This window comes from Erpetoichthys calabaricus, chromosome 9 (assembly GCF_900747795.2).
Source record: "Erpetoichthys calabaricus chromosome 9, fErpCal1.3, whole genome shotgun sequence".
Classification (NCBI taxonomy): domain Eukaryota; kingdom Metazoa; phylum Chordata; class Cladistia; order Polypteriformes; family Polypteridae; genus Erpetoichthys; species Erpetoichthys calabaricus.
The window spans coordinates 125,523,077-125,545,058 of NC_041402.2; the positions used below are offsets into that span (position 1 = coordinate 125,523,077).

Below are 21,982 nucleotides of genomic sequence, written 5' to 3' on the forward strand. Positions count from 1 at the left end.
CACCCAAAAAGCACTTTACTTTCTACCTAATTAATATTATGAATTAGTATGGGAGATGATACTAAAAGAAAATTGGATAAATGGCTTTATTCATCACTGCAGCTCTCTAATGGGTGAAGGAAAGAAAGATCATTAACACAACAAGTACCCACTTTAATGCATGTTTTCAACATTGTTAATTACGTCACCCTATTTAACATTTTTAGAAAATTTGCTTTGAGAGGTACCTATTATCTCACTCACCCACGTAAGAGAGATGAGTAGAATACCACATTTATCACAGCAACTATTCTTTATGAACACCGATTCCTATTAACAAAGAAGAACTGACATGTTTTTATACCTAAAAAAATAATTATATCCAAACCAACTTTGATAAACCCTAACCTCTCACTGCAGTTTTAAACTAACATACTAAATATTTAGCATATGTACATATACAATATGTTTTAATGTAGTCTTGCCCCACAAATGTTTCAAGTTTATCAAAGTTCAGTCTTGTGCTTTTTTATATAGTAAGAAAATGTAACATAGGCAACCATGAATTAATGGACATTAAAGTTTGTTATTTAATTGATTAATTGTTAGGGAGGAACAGAGACACTGTTTTGAAGGTGTTTAACATTCTTCTTCAATTTTTCCCCATCCACATAAATTTGAATTATCTGTCTTACAAACAATAAAATCTTGAATAAAAATGACCCTCTCTGAAGACATTTTATTTCATATCAGCTAGATAGTAATAACATTAATGAGGGTGATTCATCTTGACATTCTGAATATAAAATAATAAGGATTTTGATAATTTTCACTATAATCAAGAATAATCATGATCCCATAGTGTCATTTCAAGTAATTTTCTAATGTGCTTCATCCAGACCAGAACAATCAGAATATTTTATGCACATAAAAAACACTTGTGTCCTCTGCACTGTAATTGTCATGATTCGGTCACATGGAATGGCATTTTGTAATAGCAGAAGTTTTTCTATAAAAGTTGGGAGGTAAAACATGCACTCAGATATAGTAATGTAAAAGCAGTGTGCCATAGCACAGAATAAAATATATTTTTTCTTTAGCACAAAATTCCTTCTTTACTAGTGCTGATGTCAGCTGTATCCTGAAACTTTTCAGAACTAATAGAGAACATCTCTGCACTGAGGCAATTAATATTTTGTGAGAAAGAAAAGGAAAATTTTAATGAATGAAACATTTACAACATCATTCCTTCTTAACTGTGTGTCATTACTTGTGACTAGGAAGTCAGTCAATTTATATAGCAATATACAGTATTTGGTCAACTTATCCACAGAAACCCAGTGACATTTGATGTTAATTTAATTTGAATGCATATGATGTTGTTAAACTGCTTGGGGGTACACCAAATCTCAAGTACTTTTCCTGCATTGTAAATCATCTTTCAGGCCAAGGGATATAAACCTGTCATCTTTCCTCTGGATGTCTGGAAGGTGGACTAAAATGCGGACTAAATGGCATTGGCTATGCTTTTTTGGGGTGCCTCTGGTGGCAGCAGAGGCACAAAGTATGAGGGACACAAGAATTCATCTGAGCACTGAAGATTATCAAAAGGCCACTTACAGTACATCAGCTGAAAAAGAAAACACAGGAACATCACTCTATCCAGGATGTGGAGAGACTAAGTAAGCATATATAGTGTAACAAAGGGTTAAGATGACATAACAATGTCGTAAAGCTCCTGTCAGCTATCTGATCGTAGTACAAACACTATACATTTCAGCCCAAGACAGTAAAACATATGTATGTACTTATAGTAGCTTGGCTTCCACTGGATATACAGCACAAATAGTATCTCAGTAGAAAGTACTATGGTTGCTTAACACGTATGGAGAGCCGCATCATTATGATTAATGGTTTTCAAACAGGTTAAAGATAATTAACTGTTTATAGCTCAAACATTTTATAAATATTTAAAGGATGCACTTACGTTTTCTTTAGAAATTGGGCAAGTGCAAGGGAACATGCTTCAACAAAGCAACCCCATGACAGCGTTCAAAAGCTCTTCAGGAGCAGTTTGTCCTGGAGCAAATATCCTGTCTGGTAGTACCTATGGACACAAGACCGTCATCTCAGCAGGTAGTCTGCCATTATGTAGCAAGTAGTATGTAAGGTTGCTGACACATGCGCAGAGAAGCACCTCAGTAAAGATTGGAGGGCGAGTTGCAGCAGCTGTGGAATGAGTAGCCTCACAAGCATGCTACATGCACGAGGATGTTTGAATTAATACAGTGAGTACTTTTACAAACAAATAGTGTAGAGAGCTTTGTTATGTGCACGAGCATTAATTGAAGGAATGGGTCAGAGAAACCCTGTCACAAAATTAAACACCAAATAAGATGCTAAAGGACTTGTTTGGGTCGATCCAAACTCTTGATCACGGGGAGCAGTGAGGATGGGAAAAGTTGCTTTGTATAAACTTCTAATTTATTAATGGAGAGGAGGCACTTGTGGGAAGGAGAGGTTGTGTACTTTGTAGCTGTGACCGAGAAAAATCTTTAATCACATGTTTTCATGCAGAAAGAGTGAGAGAAGATTATGACATAGAATTCAATGGTCACCATTTCTGTTCAATGACAAACAATGGGAAAAACATCTATGGAACAAAATAAGAGAAAACTTTCACATTACTCATGTAGCATAATCCACATGTCTTTTATCAAGTCACTAGCTTAAAATTTGCAAAATGTTTTTTTGCTCAAATATTATTAAATATTTGCTTCCTGAATTATTATCTCTTAGGTAAACAAGAAGCCCAGACACTCATTGGGTTACAAAGTAGTCAAATTATTTTGTGTCTTTGGTGGTGCCATTCCTGTTTTTCACAGATACACCATTTTGTGGGTTCACTTCCATGATGCAATGACACCTTTCTAACGGGGTGGTTCCAGAAGCTGTGACCTGTGACTCACTGAAGAAGCAAAGGTCAAAATAATTAACTATCTGGTTTCTAAGATTACAGATAACCATCTTCAAATCTTAGGGTGTAAGATATTTATGATTAGCACTTCTTGGTACTTTAGATTTGACTTGTGACTTTAATTTAGAATTTATTGTTTGGCCTTTGACATTTTGGTTTTTATCCTTATAGTACCTGTTTATATTGACTCATTTCATCTTTTGGTCCTTTCCTGTTAAAAACACACCACCATCTCTATCTACGGCAATATATATGGTGTATTTTGTTATACCTTTTAATCCACCTACCCTTTTATTTTTCTTTTGTCTTTTTTCCCCCCCCGGGGCTTTTCTGGAGATATTCGGAGTTTGGGGTAATCTCACACAAGTGCCCAAAGATCACTGTAACAGTTATATATATGTTGTCATTCAGGACATGGACTGGCTACCACTAAACGCAGAGAAACAATAGATTTTGTATAATAAGATTGTTTTTTTTTTATGCTGTAAATCACACATCTACCCCTGCCTTCTGTTGCAGCTTCCCTACAGAAAATAAAGTATATTCATACATTTCCATACCAACTTTTTCCAGTACCGGGTTATGGAAGGGGGGCAATGCCTTCCCTAGCAGCTCTGGGTGCAGGGCAGGAAACACCTCTCAGCCCGAGCCTCAGAGCTAGTCACACACAACACACATACACCTAAACAAGTGTTTCTCAGCCACTTGTGGTTTGTGAGCACAAGACTTGTTCAAGGTATAATTTGGAACCCTTCCCTCCCAGTACCAAAGTGACTGACAGCACTACATGAGAATTTTTTACCTTCCTTCTAATCATGCTCACTTCAAAAACATGCAAAAATGAGATGCAAAACATTATACATCGTCATTGACCATGAAATGGCTTTTTTTTCTCATGTGTTCACGCCTCACCAATGTGAGGAGCATGCTACACTGACATTTGACTGAAGGAGTACTCACTTAAAACTTCATAATAATACTCACCAATACACTAAGAAACATTCCTGGTACTCTAATTTGAAATTAAAGTAGTACTGCTCAGAAAACTAACAGTGAGAAAATGCAGCAGACAGTGTCTGGGTATAGTAAAAATCTGCACACCGTAAAACTTCAAAGTTATACTATAAACAGTACTTATAAATCAAGCATAGCGTGAAGTCCTTCAGAAAACATGTCATTCTGAAAAGAGTAAAAAATGTGATTAGAATTTGACTCAAGGTCTTCATATTCTGCATCACTAGCATTCCATAACTTTTCTAGGACTTCCTTAGCTGCATAAAGATGATCAGCTGCACACCTAATTTATTTCTTGTCTTTTACACACTGCAGTGATATGTACTATGAATGATAACTGTACATCTTTGGAATGCTCTTATGTTTAGCTATCCAATGGTAATGAGTATTTCACTGCAAGTGGCATGACACAGATGGGATCTTTAATAAAAGCAGATTCTCTCAGCTATGATGAGATGTACGCCTTGGCATATACATGTGCAAATAGTATATTTTACTAATGAAAGACAGGAAGCATTGACAATAAAATTTATTAGAAAGAAGACACCCTTGGGCAAGTAAAAATACTATTAATGATTTTGATTTACTTGTGGGTTTAATGCAACTTAAACAACTTTGAAATATAGCAGTGTCCTGCCAACAGGACATCTCATGCATAAGTGTTTAAGAAGGTTCTGCCTGACCTGGAAGTGCTTCCTGGGTGCAATATTGTGACACCAGAAGTACTCGCTGGTTCAGCATAAAGTAAACTGTCCTGCCTTACCCAGGCGACTTGGAGTTGGGAAAGGATGAGAACAACACTTGCCTGGGGAGGAGTAGAAAAGAAAGTGAAAAGAAAAAATAGGAATACAAAAATAATTGTATTTTTTATTGTGGACGAAGAAGCATGTTTAGGTTACTGCATCAAATAAAAGTATTTATTGTTGTTGTGAATGATGTTTGCGCTCTGAGATGACCCCTACTGGTCTCAACGAAAACTACACCGCAATCCAATAATGCATTTTCCATGCCAAAAAATAACAGAAAATCCCAAGCAATACTTGTAAGAATGTAAACAGATACAACCATTTACAAAGATACACATCTGTCAGGTAACCTTTAAGCCTAATTTTCATCTGTCTGAATGATCCAATGGTCCCAAAAAGTCCTTAACAACATGCAAAGAATAGGATAAGAATATAGTCAAGTATCAACCTGAAAAGCAAGCAACCCAGCCACAGAGGATTCACAAACCAGTGTGTTTCTTTGTGCCGGTCCCAAGCCCCGATAAATGGGGAGGGTCACGTCAGGAAGGGCATCTGGTGTAAAATTTCACCTAATCAATATGCGGACAACAATACAAATTTCCATACCAAATCGGTCGAGCCCCGGGTTAACAACGACCGCCACCGGTACTGTTAGCCAACAGGGTGCTGGCGGAAATTGGGCTACTGTTGGCCGATAAGAAGAAGAGGGGGGAGACGTGCCCGGATGCAGGAGGAGAGGAGGAAAGTAAAGAGATTGGAACTGAGGGTAGGAACTTTGAATGTTGGCAGTATGACTGGTAAGGGGAGAGAGTTAGCTGATATGATGGAGAGAAGGAAGGTTGATATATTGTGCGTGCAAGAGACTAAATGGAAGGGGAGTAAGGCCAGATGGATTGGAGGTGGATTCGAATTGTTCTATCACGGTGTGGATGGGAGGAGAAACGGGGTAGGAGTTATTCTGAAGGAACAGTATGTCAAGAGTGTTTTGGAGGTGAAAAGAGTGTCAGGCAGAGTAATGATTATGAAGCTGGAAATTTTTGTAGTGATTTGGATGAAGTGATGAACAGTGTACCCAAGGGACAGAAAGTGTGATTGGAGTGGATTTCAATGGGCATGTTGGTGAAGGGAACAGTGGAGACAAGGAGGTGATGGGTAGGTATGGTGTCAAGGAGAGGAATGAAGAAGGTCAGAGGATAGTGGATTTTACCAAAAGGATGGACATGGCTGTGGTGAATAAGTATTTTAAGAAGAGGGAGGAACATAGGGTTACGTACTAGAGTGGAGGAAGATGCACACAGATAGATTACATCCTATGCAGAAGAGTTCATCTGAAGGAGATTGAAGACTGCAATGTGGTTGCAGGGGAAAATGTAGTTAAGCAGCATAGGATGGTGGTCTGTTGGATGACGTTGGAGATCAAGAAGAGGAAGAGAGTGTGGGCAGAGACAAGGATCAAATAGTGGAAGTTGAAAAAGGAAGACTGCAAGATTAAGTTTAGGGAGGAGGTGAGACAGGCACAGGGTGGCAGTGAAGAGTTACCAGTCAGCTGGGAAACTACAGCAGATATAGTAAGGGTGACAGCAAGAAGGGTGCTTGGTGTGACATCTGGAAAGAGGAAGAAGGAAAAGGAAACCTGGTGGTGGAATGAAGAAATACAGGAAAATATACAGAGGATGAGGATGGCAAAGAATAAGTGGAATAGTCAGACAGATGCAGAAAGTAGACAAGAGTACAAGGAGATAAGGTGCAAGGTGAAGAGAGAGATGCCGAAGGCTAAAGAAAAGGCATATGATGAGTTGTATGAGAGGTTGGACACTAAGGAGGGAGAAAAGGACCTGTACCGATTGGCTAGACAGAGGGACCAAGCTGGGAAAGATGTGTAGCAGGTTAGGGTGATAAAGGATAAAGATGGAAATGTACTCACAAGCGAGGAGAGTGTGTTGAGCAGATGGAAAGAGAACTTTGAGAGGCTGATGAATGAAGAGAATGAGAGTGAGAAGAGGTTAGATGACTTGAATCAGGAAGTGCAATGGATTAGCAAGGAGGAAGTAAGGACAGCTATGAAGAGGATGAAAAATGGAAAGGCTGTTGGTCCAGATGACATACCTATGGAAGCATGGAGGTGTTTAGGAGAGATGGCAGTAGAGTTTTTAACCAGATTGTTTAATGGAATCTTGGAAAGTGAGAGGATGCCTGAGGAGTGGAGAAGAAGTGTACTGGTGCCGATATTTAAGAATAAGGGGGATGTGCAGGACTGCAGTAACTACAGGGGAATACAATTGATGAGCCACAGCATGCAGGTATGGGAAAGAGTAGTGGAAGCTAGGTTAAGAAGTGAGGTGATGATTAGTGAGCAGCAGTATGGCTTCATGCCAAGAAAGAGCACCACAGATGCAATGTTTGCTCTGAGGATGTTGATGGAGAAGTTTAGAGAAGGCCACAACGAGTTGCATTGCGTCTTTGTAGACCTGGAGAAAGCATATGACAGTGTGCCTCGAGAGGAGCTGTGGTATTGTATGAGGAAGTCGGGAGTGGCAGAGAAATATGTAAGAGTTGTACAGGATATGTAAGAGGGAGAAGTGATGGATACATTCAAGAAGGAAGTTAGATTACATCAGGGATCGGCTCTGAGCCCTTTCTTATTTGCAATGGTGATGGACAGGTTGACAGACGAGATCAGACAGGAGTCCCCGTGGACTATGATGTTTGCTGATGACATTGTGATCTGTAGCGATAGTAGAGAGCAGGTTAAGGAGACCCTGGAGAGTTGGAGATATGTTCTAGAGAGGAGAGGAATGAAGGTCAGTAGGAACAAGACAGAATATATGTGTGTAAATGAGAGGGAGGTCAGTGGAATGGTGAGGATGCAGGGAGTAGAGTTGGCGAAGGTGGATGAGTTTAAATACTTGGGATCAACAGTACAGAGTAATAGGGATTGTGGAAGAGAGGTTAAAAAGAGAGTGCAGGCAGGGTGGAATGGGTGGAGAAGAGTGTCAGGAGTAATTTGAGACAGATGGGTATCAGCAAGAGTGAAAGGTAAAGTCTACAGGACGGTAGTGAGACCAGCTATGTTATATAGGTTGGAGACGGTGGCACTGACCAGAAAGCAGGAGACAGAGCTGGAGGTAGCAGAGTTAAAGATACTAAGATTTGCATTGGGTGTGACGAGGATGGATAGGATTAGAAATGAGTACATTAGAGGGTCAGCTCATGTTGGACGGTTGGGAGAAAAAAGTCAAGAGAGGTGAGATTGCGTTGGTTTGGACATGTGCAGAGGAGAGATACTGGGTATATTGGGAGAAGGATGCTAAGGATAGAGCTGCCAGGGAAGAGGAAAAGATGAAGGCCTAAGTGAAGGTTTATGGATGTGATGAGACAGGACATGCAGATGATGGGTGTAACAGAGAAAGATGCAGAGGACAGAAAGATATGGAAAAAGAAGATCTGCTGTGGCAACCCCTAACGGGAGCTGCAGAAAGAAGAAGAAGATCAACCTGAAAAGCAAGCACTATATATAACACGGCAATAAATCAAGTGGTTTTACAATGTATCCCGATCAAATCAATCTTCATTTCACATAGCAATTTAAAAGTAATAAAACACGCTGAATACAGATAAGGAAAAAAGAATCCCATTGTTAAGTAGAATTTTACAAAACATTATGTACATTTTATATTTTCAGTGAGTTTTGAGGATTTGAAACAACAAAATTGTTCCTTATCTTACCATTTGAACCTGACCATCTTCACCAATACGATGAATTTGGACGTGTTGTGCATTGGCTAGAGCATAGTGTAAGGTCTGCTGGGCCTGCTGGGCTTCTGTTGGAGATGAAACATTACTCTGGATGCCCTCTGTAAAAAGAAATTTAATTAAAATAAAATTTAATATTTTTTGTGAACTACCTATAAATCTAAAAACAGTTTGAGAATTGTGCATTCTTCACAACCATGTCTATTTGAGATTTATTTTTATCTCATCACAACTATAGTACAATGTCCAATCAAAAAATACTGAAAAATTCCAAACAGTACGAGAACATACAGTACAATAAAATATCTGAAGGGTACAGAAAAATCTAAGATACTATACTTTGTAAACTTTTATATGCATACTGGGGGTACAGTGTACAGCTGAAGAGCTATAAGCTACTGGTAGTCATTTGCATTTATATCTTATGGTAAATTTGTCACTTCATATTAAAGTGACTCTGTATCTTGAATAGTGTCATGCTATATTTCACATTACCAGCTGGCAAGACAATTATGTCTGATATTTGTTATTCAAGAACAGCATAAATTCATAAATATCACTGAGCTTTTTAAAGGAAAGTCTTAATATATTGAACATACAGTACATTTTACTTTTTCTTCATATAAATTGTTGATGAGACAAAAGTTTCACAGGTGTGTTAATCCATTGAGACTCTCTTTTTTAAAAGTATTTTAAAATATGTGGGGGGTTTATTGTCTAAAATGATTAAATTATGATCGACTGAAATATCTTTAAACTCAATTTAGCATTATCAATAATGAAAAACACTATATACATCTGTCAAATTAAGGAATGAATAAGAATTGTCATCTTAAATATAACTTTACAATACAATTTGATGAACTAAAACTAAGCAAATATGTTTTCTGTCTTAGAATCACAAATTAGTAGAGTAGCCTAATAGTAAACACACCAGATTACCAATCCAGACATTTCCCTATGCATCAGTTTGCAGACGTTGGTGAATATAGGGTGGCCTAAACTGCCTGGCTTAACAAGTTGTCACCATAACCAAAATCAGGATGAGCCCAATCGATAATATAGACAATTTTACTGCAATATATATGCAGTATAAATGCCTTGGTGCAGTGTTCTCAATACAAATGTACTAAATGAATTAAAGGTTTGAAATCTTTTCAATCTTTAAATCATTTTATATAAAATTTTAAAATCATCAGGTATATGAAATTAAAGAATTAATTTTTGAAATCTAGGGGGCTCTGCCCCCTGCTCGCTTCGCTCACCTTACCCCTGGGTTTGGTTAACCGGACATACAATTTTAAGAGATTGCTGTTATTTTCATGGGAATTGTTACATATGCATTATTTTCACTTTTACTTTAAAACTTTAGTAAAAACAATATTTGGGATTAACTTTTCTTCAAGATCACATTGAATTTTGATTCCGCGTTTGGACTTACATCATGACAACGTAATATATAACTGCCTGTGAGTGAATATCTTTTCTTTCTCTCTAATAAATAAAACAACATTTTTGAATGTTTGTCCATGCTCTTTCTTCTTCGCTTAATCGTTGACGTGTCATCTAGAACATATAAAATTATTGTCCTGATAAATTTTACAAGAGCTGAGAGTGCAGGAAGTGTGTCTGCTAAAAGCATTCAAAAGACTAAGAGCTGATAGCACAGGAACTGTGTCTGACAAAAGCATTCACACAACTGAGGTTAGATGACCGTGGTCTTGTTTGAAAATGGTTGTAAGTATGGCGTGACTTGAAAGAATCTCATGTTAAAAGTCTCCGTCTCACGGGGCTTCATACCACACCAGCGTTTTTGGAATCTTTTAATTCTTGCTGGCAACACAAATCAGACGATCTACAAGTCTCCGACTTAAAGTTTAAATCCGAACAATACATTCAATCTCTTTTCGCTGTTCCGTTATTTAACGAGTAATAATTTCCGTTTGTTTGCGCTAATGTGATCTTTCCTACCCTTTTTTTGATACTTTTGAATTTTCGTACTTCCATTATCTCTAACCTGTTCTGCATGTGTACCGCGAGAACATTTTTGAATTCTTTATGACGTTCTACTTTATCATCTACTATTTGTCCTTTATTTGCGGACACGGGTGTAGACTTGGCTTGTGGGACGTATAAGTGTCTCTCCAAGAAAATCACATCTCGTCTTCTTCCAAGATTTTTTTTTTATAATAGAGAGATAACTAAAATTCGGAGAGTGAATTAATATGTCGTTCTGCAATAATTATTAAAAATCCTGTATCCATTCTTATTATATATATTAACCTTGAAATATGATATATTGTGATTTTCTATTTTCAATTAGTATTCACCAACACTCATGTACAGTATATACTGCATTATAAGTGTGGTAAATATACAGAACCCTATGTTTTGGGGTAGCTCACAATAAAAAGAAATTAAATTTTAATTGTATACATTTACCTCTTGTTAGGTCGATTGTTGTTGAGTCTTGACCTGACATCAGTGCCACTCTTTTACAAGATGATAGATCTGTAATGATAGGCAACACTAATCGCAATGAGGCATTTATATTTAAACCATTTAAATATGTATGAAAATCTATTTCTGTCAATCACACAGCTGTACTGTATGATTTCCAACAATGAAATTTCCATTTGAGATTTTCAAGGAACATTTATATAACATGAGTTGAAAAAACTCTAGGTGGATATTGTGCTTTGTGAGCATGGTTTTTACTTAAATTATTTATGTTTAGTATACATACAATACATACATACAATTTCTATTGAAAGAAACAAATATATATATATATATATATATATATATATATATATATATATATATATATTAGTACATACAACTTCTAGTGGTAGAAAAAAACATTTTTAGGCAGTTGTGACAAACTATGGATGTAAGTGACAGTGGGAAGAATGCGGGAACTAACCTATATATTCTATAGATAGCATTGGCCGGTAGAATTTGCAAATAGCTCAATGAATGTGCTAAACTGGCACTAATTCATACTGTTCATAGTATTGCTCAATGGAAAATGTAAGTATAAAAGACCCAGAAGCCTTGTCGGCACAGATGTTACATTGAATCTGGGACAAGATAAATGCCTCTGACTCCTTCCGAAGATTGGCACACAATCGTTAAAGCCCCTACTCAAGAACTGTAAGGCAACTGTATTGTTCCATGGCTTCTCTTCAGCTGTATGTGTGTACAGTATATACTATATTATATACTGCAATGTATAGTACAAATGAAAGCTGTATTTTAAAATAAATTCAATATATCCTTTCTTTTTATACCTATTTCTCATCTTAACATCTCTGACATGGTTAATGGGAAGGGACATGAATAGGTTCAAGTATGACCTGTAATTCTAAAAGAATGTATTTCTAGGGAGCATGTGCTCCTGTTGGATACAATTTAATAATACTATCTTTTCTACTAATTCAAATTTGTTTTCATTCTCCTAGTAACATAAACTGTTACATAAATCCCAAGCATGTAAGGCAAATGAGCAGTTCTTATTTTATCAAATGCTTTAAATTAATATTATTTTGAAGGTTTTTTGAAAGTCTATGTTTTGTGTTCACACTACGGCTTGCATTACAATATTGTATTTTAGGTTACTCTATTTTTATTTTGTAGTGTGTTTCATTTTGAAAAATTATGACAGCACTCTAAGGAACAAATTCTACATTAAATTTTAATTCAAGTGCAAAAGCCTTTTAAGACATCATACATGTAAAAAGCATATATAACGTGCACTTTATGCACAAATTGAGGGCACAAGTATGAAAATATAAGCTTTCACATCATACAATAAAAGTGTACAAGCATACAAAAAAATTATAAAAATATATTGCACTATACCATGGGAAAAAAATGAAACCTCAATCAGCATGGAGAAGAACTAAAAAAGTACAAACTTTTGCTTATTCTTAGTGGCAATATCACTGAAGACTGGGTCTGGGTGCTTACACAGATTTACAAATATAATACAGTAACAAAATTATATAATCACTTAATTTCATACATAGCTGGTGGAAGAGAAGAGGAATACAAAAAGTTATTTACAACTAATCCTAGGTGGCTCTATAGTCCTTTGAAATATAACAATCTGCAGTTTTAAACAGTCACTGAATGTGTAAGATAGGGCTGGATGATAAGAAAAAAAACACAATACTTTTTTGGCTATTAGTCGATATACAGTATATCACGATATAAATCAAATCACGACTTCTGTCAAGCTTAAAGTTTCCTTTTTACTCTTAAGTGAGATGTGAAGATATTAATTGATTAATTAATTCTGCTTTAAATATTATTTATTTTCTGTCAGTAGTTGAACATGACAAATCAAATGTACCATATAACATTATACAACTGTATTTCAAATAAAATAGGTATATATAATAAACTAAAATCTTGTGTTAGAGGAGAACACAAACAAAACGCACAACTAAATTCTTTGGTCAATTGCAAATTAATAAAATGGGCACTATAAATAAAAAGTCTTAATTCTGTTAAGTCAAAATCATTTTAAGATTTACAGGAAAACACACTAAAATTGTTGGCCAGCTCCAAATAAACAAAACTAAATTCTTAATTCTAAAATCTTAAATCTAAAACTAAAATCTTAAAGCTTTCAAGTTTTACAGAAGAATACAAAGTAAATTCTTTGGTCAGTTCCAAATAAATAAAGTAGGTATTAATACAAAATCTCAAAAAATAAAACTACCTCTATACTGTATCCTTTTATTTGTATAGACTCAAAACTGTTTTAAATGTTGGGAAACAAACCCACAAATAAATAGACAAAAACATTCCGTATATATCCTCAGTACAAATTCAAGTAGCTTTACAAATGTAAATGAAGGAGAACATAAAGAAAATTGACATATGTACTCAATTGTGATCAGCTTATGCTCTAAGGCAAAAAAAAGAAAGGTACAAGAAATCCCAAGAAAGGTACAAGAAATCCCAATTTGTTCAGCACTTGCTTGGGTCTGTGTCTGTAAAGTTTTGCATTGTGCGTGCTCTAAAGGATGGCATTGTTTCAAATGGTACAAAAGATTATTGATATTACCTGTCTTTGAGGGAACATGCTCTGCTACTTGTTGGACATTAAATAGCCAAAATATCTCCACACTACCACTGATTTACTTTTAGTTTTCTTTAACATTTACTGTTGTTATTTGCTCTTTTATCTCGCTCCTGACGTACTGGCATGCACGATGGCTGCAGCCCAAACATTAGCACATGTGCTGCTGCCAGCTGTTATGCTCCGTGCTGTGTACATCAGCCTAACCTGATGTGGCTGTAACACACGATTGGTTTGGTGCAGTGCTATTCTCGTTATCATTGGCTTTTCTTGTTGTCTGTCAAAACATCGACTATCTATCAACCATGTCTTATGTTTCTATTGAGGAAAAGTTATTTCACGATAGTCATCTTTTATCATTTTATCACCCAGCCCTAGTATAAGAGTATTGGGGGACTTTATGAGTCAAGACTGCATAATGAATGCACTAAACAATCCTCCCTCCACTGTACAAATAAACTGTCTGGCACTGTAATATACTTGGGACAATAACCATAAATGACAATAAAATATTATATTTTAAATTATATTCCATCAATTACCCATCAAGTTGGGGGTTCCAAACTCTTCCTGCTATCACTACACTCAGGGCAGGAAATAACCTTAAATGGACACACTCACTTATGCACTACCAAGACATTCATATACACTAAGCAAAATGTCTTTGGGATGTGAGTGAAAAAAAAAAAAAACATCACAGATAACTCACATATTATGACACGCCCAGGATTCAATCCATGTCTTCGGGAGCTATGTGGGGCAATACTGCTCAGTATGCTACCTTACCATCCCAAACAATGTGTTTATGCGTTAGAAAAGTCACGTTTATGCATTAGATAAACTATTATCTAAGTTGCAAAGTCTCTTTTCTGTGTTCTGCCTTTACGCCTAAACTGATTCTAAACTGATCCTGCACAGCAAGTCAAAATATTTTTAAAGGTTAAGTTTTTTTTTATATGTTTGTGTGTGTTTTTCCTTTTTCAAAGTAATAAATAAGCATAATTCCAGCAATCACACATTGAAATTCTCCTGCTTTGAACAGACATGACTTCACCATTTTTCTTTTTGTACAATTTTTATATGTAGTAGATTTTTACTAACATTTTTCTCATGTGTTAATGTGCTTTCTAGAGTATCTGGAGTCATGCATGAGTGCAATATTGTTTTTAAATTGGTATTACCGATACTGTAAAAAAAAACTAGTACCATCATGTTTTTGGAACTTTGGTATTGACGTGGTACCAATGTATCAATTCTTGTGACATTCCTAGTCCAGAAGTACTACTGACATCTCTTGAGTTCAATCTTATGTGAGATGGAAAGTTGTACAGTGGAATCATGTTTAGTAGTCCAATGAGTCAACAGTTAAAATAATGTTTGGAAAAAATATCTGTCTTGTTCTATGGGCAAAAGAGAATAAGGATCATCCAAGCTTACAGCAGCACCACCATAGCAGTCTGTCATGGTATGGAAATGTGTCAGTGTCCATTGCAAGGGTATTTTGCACATTTGTGAGGGCACCATTAGTACAAAAAGATATGTACATATTTTAACATATGTTGCCACCTAATAGCTGTGTTTTCCACGGATGTCCATGAATTTTCCAGCAGGACAATCCAAACTACATTCTGCCAGGATTGTATGTGCATTGCTGCATAAGCAGAGTGTGTGGATACTAGATTAATCTGCTTGCAGTCCTGACCTGTCTCCAACTGAGAATGTGTAGAACATTATGAAGCACAAAATACTGCAATACATTATTCCCTACACAGCTGTGCACCACAAGACTTGCCTATTTTAAAAAAACAAATTCACATGGTAAAACAAATAATTTGTTGTTTTAGTGTTTTCAATGTAATACAGGGTGAACAGAATTTAAAATCAAAATCACATTTTCCATATTTTCTCACCTTTTTTTGGAATTGAGGTTGTAAATACATTTATATAACTAAGTAAACACTACCACATGGAAATGTTCAGCAGAGACATTATATGGATTTTCTGTTAAAACTGAAAAAATGCAAACGTAAATACTATCTTGAGTATATCAGAGCTTACCTGAGGTGCAGAATGAGGAAGAATCTGGCGTTCTCCTAGAGAAGCTTTTCACTGCCAGACTTTGTCCTCTCTGTTTCCGGCGCCAGGCAGTACGACATTTTGAGTCAATGCTTTGTTTGATTCGATACCAATCTGATTCTGTGATGCCAAACTTATAAAATAAGTGACCTAAAAGTAAGAAATACAAAACATACCTACTGAACATCATTGTACAATTTTAAAAAAGAACTTATAAACAAAATTCTTGAGTGTGACTAAAAAAACATGCAAGACAAAAAACATATGCTAAAATAATTGATTTAAGTTTTAGATGGAAATATTCCCCTGATCAAAAATTTGTATCATAATCCAGAGTTGTGTAAAAAGCCTTTAGAGTGTACACATTTTTGCCAAGACTAGGATTTGGCTATATGGCTAAAAATTTGTATTACGATGCATTTAAAAATGATCATGGTTATGGTATAAATCATGGTAGGAGAGTTTGATATGTATCATCTATGATAATATCTTGTTGTTTTAATGATGTGTAGGCTGATATTATCAAGTATGCAAAAAACAGTGAAAAACAGGCCAGAGTTGGAGCTCAGGGGACCAAGGTGCAGAACTTGGAGATCGGCACGCACATACACAGGTGGAGTTAGGAATTCAGACCTACCCATGTAACGTTATCTGCATTTGCATTGTTAGATGCGGGTACCTCAGAGTTTGCCCATCCTATTTGCCACTGCGGGGAGATTTATTTCATCTGCCAAAGCAAAATGCTATTTAAGCTCCAATATATTAAGTTATTATACATTTTAGAATGAGTTTCTTTTTGCTGCCTTCTGTTTAACACTTAGAATACTTATTGAATATGCTTTTTAGAAAACAATCTTTTGAAAATATTTTTCACAGTGTAGACTATACATGATTAATAATAAAAGCTAAGTATTCAAAGAGCTATTCTTCCGCATTCCTTTGGTTCCCTATTGAACAAAAACAAGGAAGCCTAACTAGACTTTAATGCTGACTTTTATGAAGACAAACACATTTTATATAAAGACAAGCCCGTCAATCCAGCCTAATAAAGAAAACTTTCACACTTTTCACACCACTGAAATTAACTAATTGAGATTAAGCATACTTTTTAATTTTCAAAATCCTCTTTCTACAAAAATCGATGTTGGTGAACAATTTTTTATAATATTTTAAAGAAGTAGTATGACTATTACCTAGAAGATATATAACATTTCAACATACATGAATCAAAAGATGTAAAAATAATGCTTATTGTTGCCTACTTAAAACTTTGGTTATATTGAAAGTTTTCACCTGCTTTTTTGAAATACTCTGTGGTGCCGTGGTGCCGCTTTCTCCTTGGTGCCCTAAACATGTGCTTATTTTGCTTAATGGTTAATCCAGGACATTCTTATTATCATAAACTGTGGAAAGTATCTGCATGCATACAAATGTATTTTCTGTTGATAGCACTCTTTCCTAATAACATCTTATTAATTTACATAGTTGCAGTACTGTAGATTATTTTCCTAATTTTAGGCATCTCTGCATTTTTAGTTGCATCTTCATTCAGAAATGCATTGATACTGTGAGTTTGAAGTGACCCCATCAAAAATCGATAGTTTTAAGTTTTGAAAAGAAAAAAGGTAATGTGTCATCACGCCATACAGCACACAAAATACAAAACATTGCAAAATACAAATTTTAACATTAATAAAACAAAAGTAGCTGGAACCCTACTGCCATCTGATTCAGCTGTCCACAATTATTATTATACCATGCAATACAAAGGTGTTCATATAAATTCAATAGCTGAAACAAACACACTATCAGATTCAGAACATGTACTGTATGCTGTATACTGCTTATTCGCATTTGAACATTCAAATTTAGCTATACCATGTTAAAGCCTGTGTGGACTGAGTACACTCCTTTTTTTCCTTACCAGCTCTTCATTTTGTTTGTCGTGTGGATGTGAGGTACTGTCAGCCACTCCATCTTCACCTTCTTTTTCCATCACCATAGTTGTACCACCATATGTTGTGTTATGCCAGAAGGTAAAGGAATGCCCACTACCTACGATGGCACTGCAAAATGTGCATCACTTTTGTGACAAGTAGCAAAGGTGGCTACCTGATGTGCTAAACCATGGTAAAAACGATACATGAAAATTTCTCTTGGTTGACAAATTTCTATCAATGTCTCACTTCTATAGGTGTACACCACTAACCAAAACTATACCCAATATCTGAACATTTCAGAATAATCTTCAAGACCCTGCTAGTAACTTTCAAAGACTTCATCACCTGAACATTTTACGTAACCTGTAAATGAACTGAAATCTTTAAGTCCAGCCTAATCTTCTAATATATCAAAGCTTATATTTACTACCCTGAGCAAATTTTGTTTAATTGGTCCACTTTTATACATCTATTACCTATTTATGTAAATGAAACATCTTTCTAGTGTTTTAGATTAACCTACTGTACATGCAAATCCCTCCACTATTATATTCAGTATACTGTCTGGAATTATTTTATTCCTGGTATTTGAATTTTTCATTTTGTGTATCAAAACCTTGGTGAATACCATGAGCTATCCCAAAGCATACTGTACATCCAATATATTCTACCAAACACTTTCCAGTAAAATCAAATGATGTAAGAAGTAACAATACGTTCACCCTTGGCCAGCCATATTGGATATATCATTATTCCAGTGACATATCTCTGTGGGAAACTTGCTGTCATTGCAGACTAATAATTAATATTTGTAAAACAGAGATCTAGTATAAGAAATCAAAAAGGTATCCACTTGAGCCCAGTCCTGTGGTTTTCATGAACTAAAAGGCTAAGGAATCTTTGCACAACTTTGTGCTGGAGATGAGCTAAATGTTTGGGAATCACAATGCTGTCTGAATTCAAAAAGAAAGGATACCAAACAGATACATGCTGTCCACAAGTAGATCAAAAGGCTATAACTTGAACATTGACTGCAGTCTGAAACTGTAAGGTAAAACTTAACAGAAATTTAGAAAAGAAAGATACAAAGGCAAAATCTACCAAGTGGGCAAAAAAAACTACAATCCAAAGAAACCAAAACACCACATTAAGTGTGCAAGAGAGATTACAGAAGTTGTAAGACTCATTACTAGAACAAGTGCAAGGACAGTGTTTTTGTCATTTCATTCTCTCAGTCTTTCCGTCACACAAATGTGGGGCAAATGGGTATTCTTGAAGCAATTTAACAAGATGTTATAGCCAAGCAGTTTTTGAGAGGTGGCACTATGGGTGTAGATCACAGATCAAATTACCACAGTGTTCTGCTCTCAAACACTATAAGCATCTAGTATAATAAAGTTAAAAAATAATTCAAACAATATTAACTTTATTATAGTTCTGGATAGACTGAGGCATGGAGAGATTTCAAAATGTCAACAGAATAAAAAACTGATATTGTGTTTTACCTTTGGTTTAATGTTTAATTTTTCTTATATTTGTAGAGTTTATTTCATAGTATACAGTATACAAGGAAGCTGGGTTTATGATGAAAAAATGCAACTGCTTTATCTGTTTGCATTTATGTGCATTTATTTTTTACTTTTGTAGAACAGTAACACTTTGTCCATCCATTCCTACATTTGATGTTAGTACAAGCATTTAGACTGTGGCAAGTAAGGAGTTTCATGTTCATTAATTATGCACACATAATACATCTATAAATAGTTTAGATTTAATAAATACCACCCAGCATTAAGACTACAGTACTGGCCACACAAGCAAAACAAGCAACTTCCATGTTGAAAGAAATAAAGAATTCAGTTATGACCATGGCATAGATATGCAACATGACAAAATCAACAATAATGAATATTGTGAAAAAGAAATCACTGGTGTACTAAACAATAGGCAACAACACATGTGGAAACAGAAAAATTAGTCTGAAAAAACAGAAAGAGTAGAAAAATTAAACTTGTTAAGATTTGGTTAAGAACATATTTTAAATCAATTAATGCCGGAATTAGGATAGTTCTAAATGGTTCACAAACTTGTTCCTTCCTTTGCAAAGTTGTGTGCCATGAAACAAAGCAGACGACTTTTCTAAAGCATGTCCAAAATAATATACAAATATGAAATAATGAATTTAAAAAAAAAACAAACATTTTTTTCTGATTTAAGTAAATCAGTCTAGTAGTAAACAAATTAAAATGCATCCATAGTAGTTTACATAGAAGTAAAAGGCACTTAAAAATAGTTAATAGTATAGGCCAAGGATATCACATTACAGTGCCTTCAATGGTACATGCAATGAAGACCCAACAATGAAGACCCAACACAAGAAAAGTCTACTGTAGGACAGTGTTTGATAAACAGGTTAAAACAGTAGTCTAACAGGAAATAAGCAAACTTTGTAACTACAAAGTGAGTTCAAGGGAAGTTTACAACCCAAGCTGACCAAAAGCTGGATTAGCTGTCAGGATTGTGTATAACATGCTCCAGAGAACAATCAAATTTTCACTTGAATATTTCAAGATATATCAGATGATGTGACACAATACTAATTGTTAAATGATATAATATATCCAGTGGCAGGCAGTCTGCCCTTCAGTTAGGCAAAGATAGATACCCAAGTGAAAGCAACCTATTCAACAGGCAGAGGGGTGCACTTGCGATCCACAAGTCTCAAGTATACTCAAAAAGTCGGACATAAACAGACAGTTACTTTTTTTTTTAATTGTGCTGATTATTGGGCTGAACTGTTAGATCGAAGAATTGTCTCAGTTTTTCAGTCTCAGTAGTCATTACAATACTCTTGCCCCGCCTAATCTCAAAGCTAGTAATTTTATTAAACTAATACATTACATGTCTGGATTATACATATAAAGCAGCAATAATTATTTTAAAAGACTCACTTTTTCTTTTGTCAACTTTGCCTTTTGGAATTCTCCACACTTCCAGTATGAGAAACAGGAAATGACTTGATTACAAAAACAAAAGAATCAGGGAAGTACAGAGGCCTGTTTAACTGCCCTAGTCTAGTTCATTTATACTATCTGAACAATCCTAAGTGTCAGATTTAAACAATTTATGTAGTTAATTTGCTTCCAAGCACAAATGTACAGTATGCATTGTAACAAAATGTAGTCTCATCCAACCTTGAAAATACAGTACCTTAGGGCCTCAGATACAAATAATGTATATGTTATGACAAACTTACACTGCATCATCTAGCAACAGTGTTTAAAATTAAAATTGGTTTGAATTATTTATAATGAGTTTGAATATATTTTCTTAAGAGAAACAGGTATAAATGCATGATTTTTTCCCCTTATAATTTTAAGACAGTTTTAAATATTTAAAATAATGTAACTTCAACAGAACGTACAAAATTCCAGTTCAATTTCAATGTTTTAAAACAGACCGACACAACCCATACCCCAGTAATTATTAAAATGTAAAGGACGAAACCTCAACACACATATGAAATGAAGTTCATATCCTTTTAAACCAAAACATTATAAGGTAGAGCTAAACATTTCCTGTAAATTTGGGACCAAAATCATACATGAGTCTGCATTTACAAAAAGGAGGAAGTTTAAAAAAATAACAGTATTGTTCAATACCATGTATGTCCATCTTTGATGATTACAGTTTGTAAGATGTATTTGTGTGTAGTTCAAGTATGATAAACTATCTACTTAGAAGGAAGGTATGCACAAATATGCACGTATAATTCAAAGAAAATAAGCAGTAGAAACTAGGCTGGAAGATTATTATCAAAAACTGAAACCACCAGTAAGCATATCTGAACACATTTGACCATAGTGGGACAATGCAAGACAATGGATATAGAATGAGCCTAGCCCTGCAGCATTGGGTGCAAGGCAGAAAATGACTCTGGATAGGGCGCCAGCCCATTGCAGAGTCCACTCAAGCACACAACAACAACAACAACAAGATTTATTTATATAGCACATTTTCATACAAACAAGGTAGCTCAAGGTGCTTTACATGATGAAGAAAGAGAAAAAAAGACAAACTAAATAATTAAAATTAGGGAACACTAATTAACATAAGATAAAAGTAAGGTCCGATGGCCAGGGAGGACAGAAAAAACAAAAAAAAATTCCAGACGGCTGGAGAAAAAATAAAATCTGTAGGGGTTCCAGGCCATGAGACCGCCCAGCCCCCTCTAGGCATTCTACCTAACATAAATGACCTCAATCAGTCCTCATTGTATTCAGGGTTCTCATGAAAGAATTTGATGATGATGGTTATGTGTACTTCTGGCCTTTAATCCATCAATGTAAGGACATCACATTCATTCTCACCCATGGGGCATGAACAAATATTGTTTATAAAACTG

At 35.4% G+C, this 21,982-nt stretch overlaps 1 protein-coding gene across 4 annotated transcripts in view; it reads right to left on the reverse strand.

Annotated features, from left to right (window-relative positions):
- The window catches only part of LOC114658096 (protein BANP-like), a 283,298-nt gene that overhangs the window by 48,262 nt on the left and 213,054 nt on the right, over positions 1-21,982 (reverse strand). For 2 of the 4 annotated variants that reach the window (XM_051931468.1, XM_051931465.1), the window contains 3 exons: positions 15,620-15,787; positions 10,912-10,980; positions 8,443-8,570 (listed from right to left, as the gene is read on the reverse strand). In XM_051931468.1, coding sequence (XP_051787428.1) covers positions 8,443-8,570; positions 10,912-10,980; positions 15,620-15,787 — 365 coding nt within the window. The remainder of the gene's footprint in view (positions 1-8,442; positions 8,571-10,911; positions 10,981-15,619; positions 15,788-21,982) is intronic. The other 2 variants (XM_051931469.1, XM_051931466.1) reach the window with 1 other exon arrangement.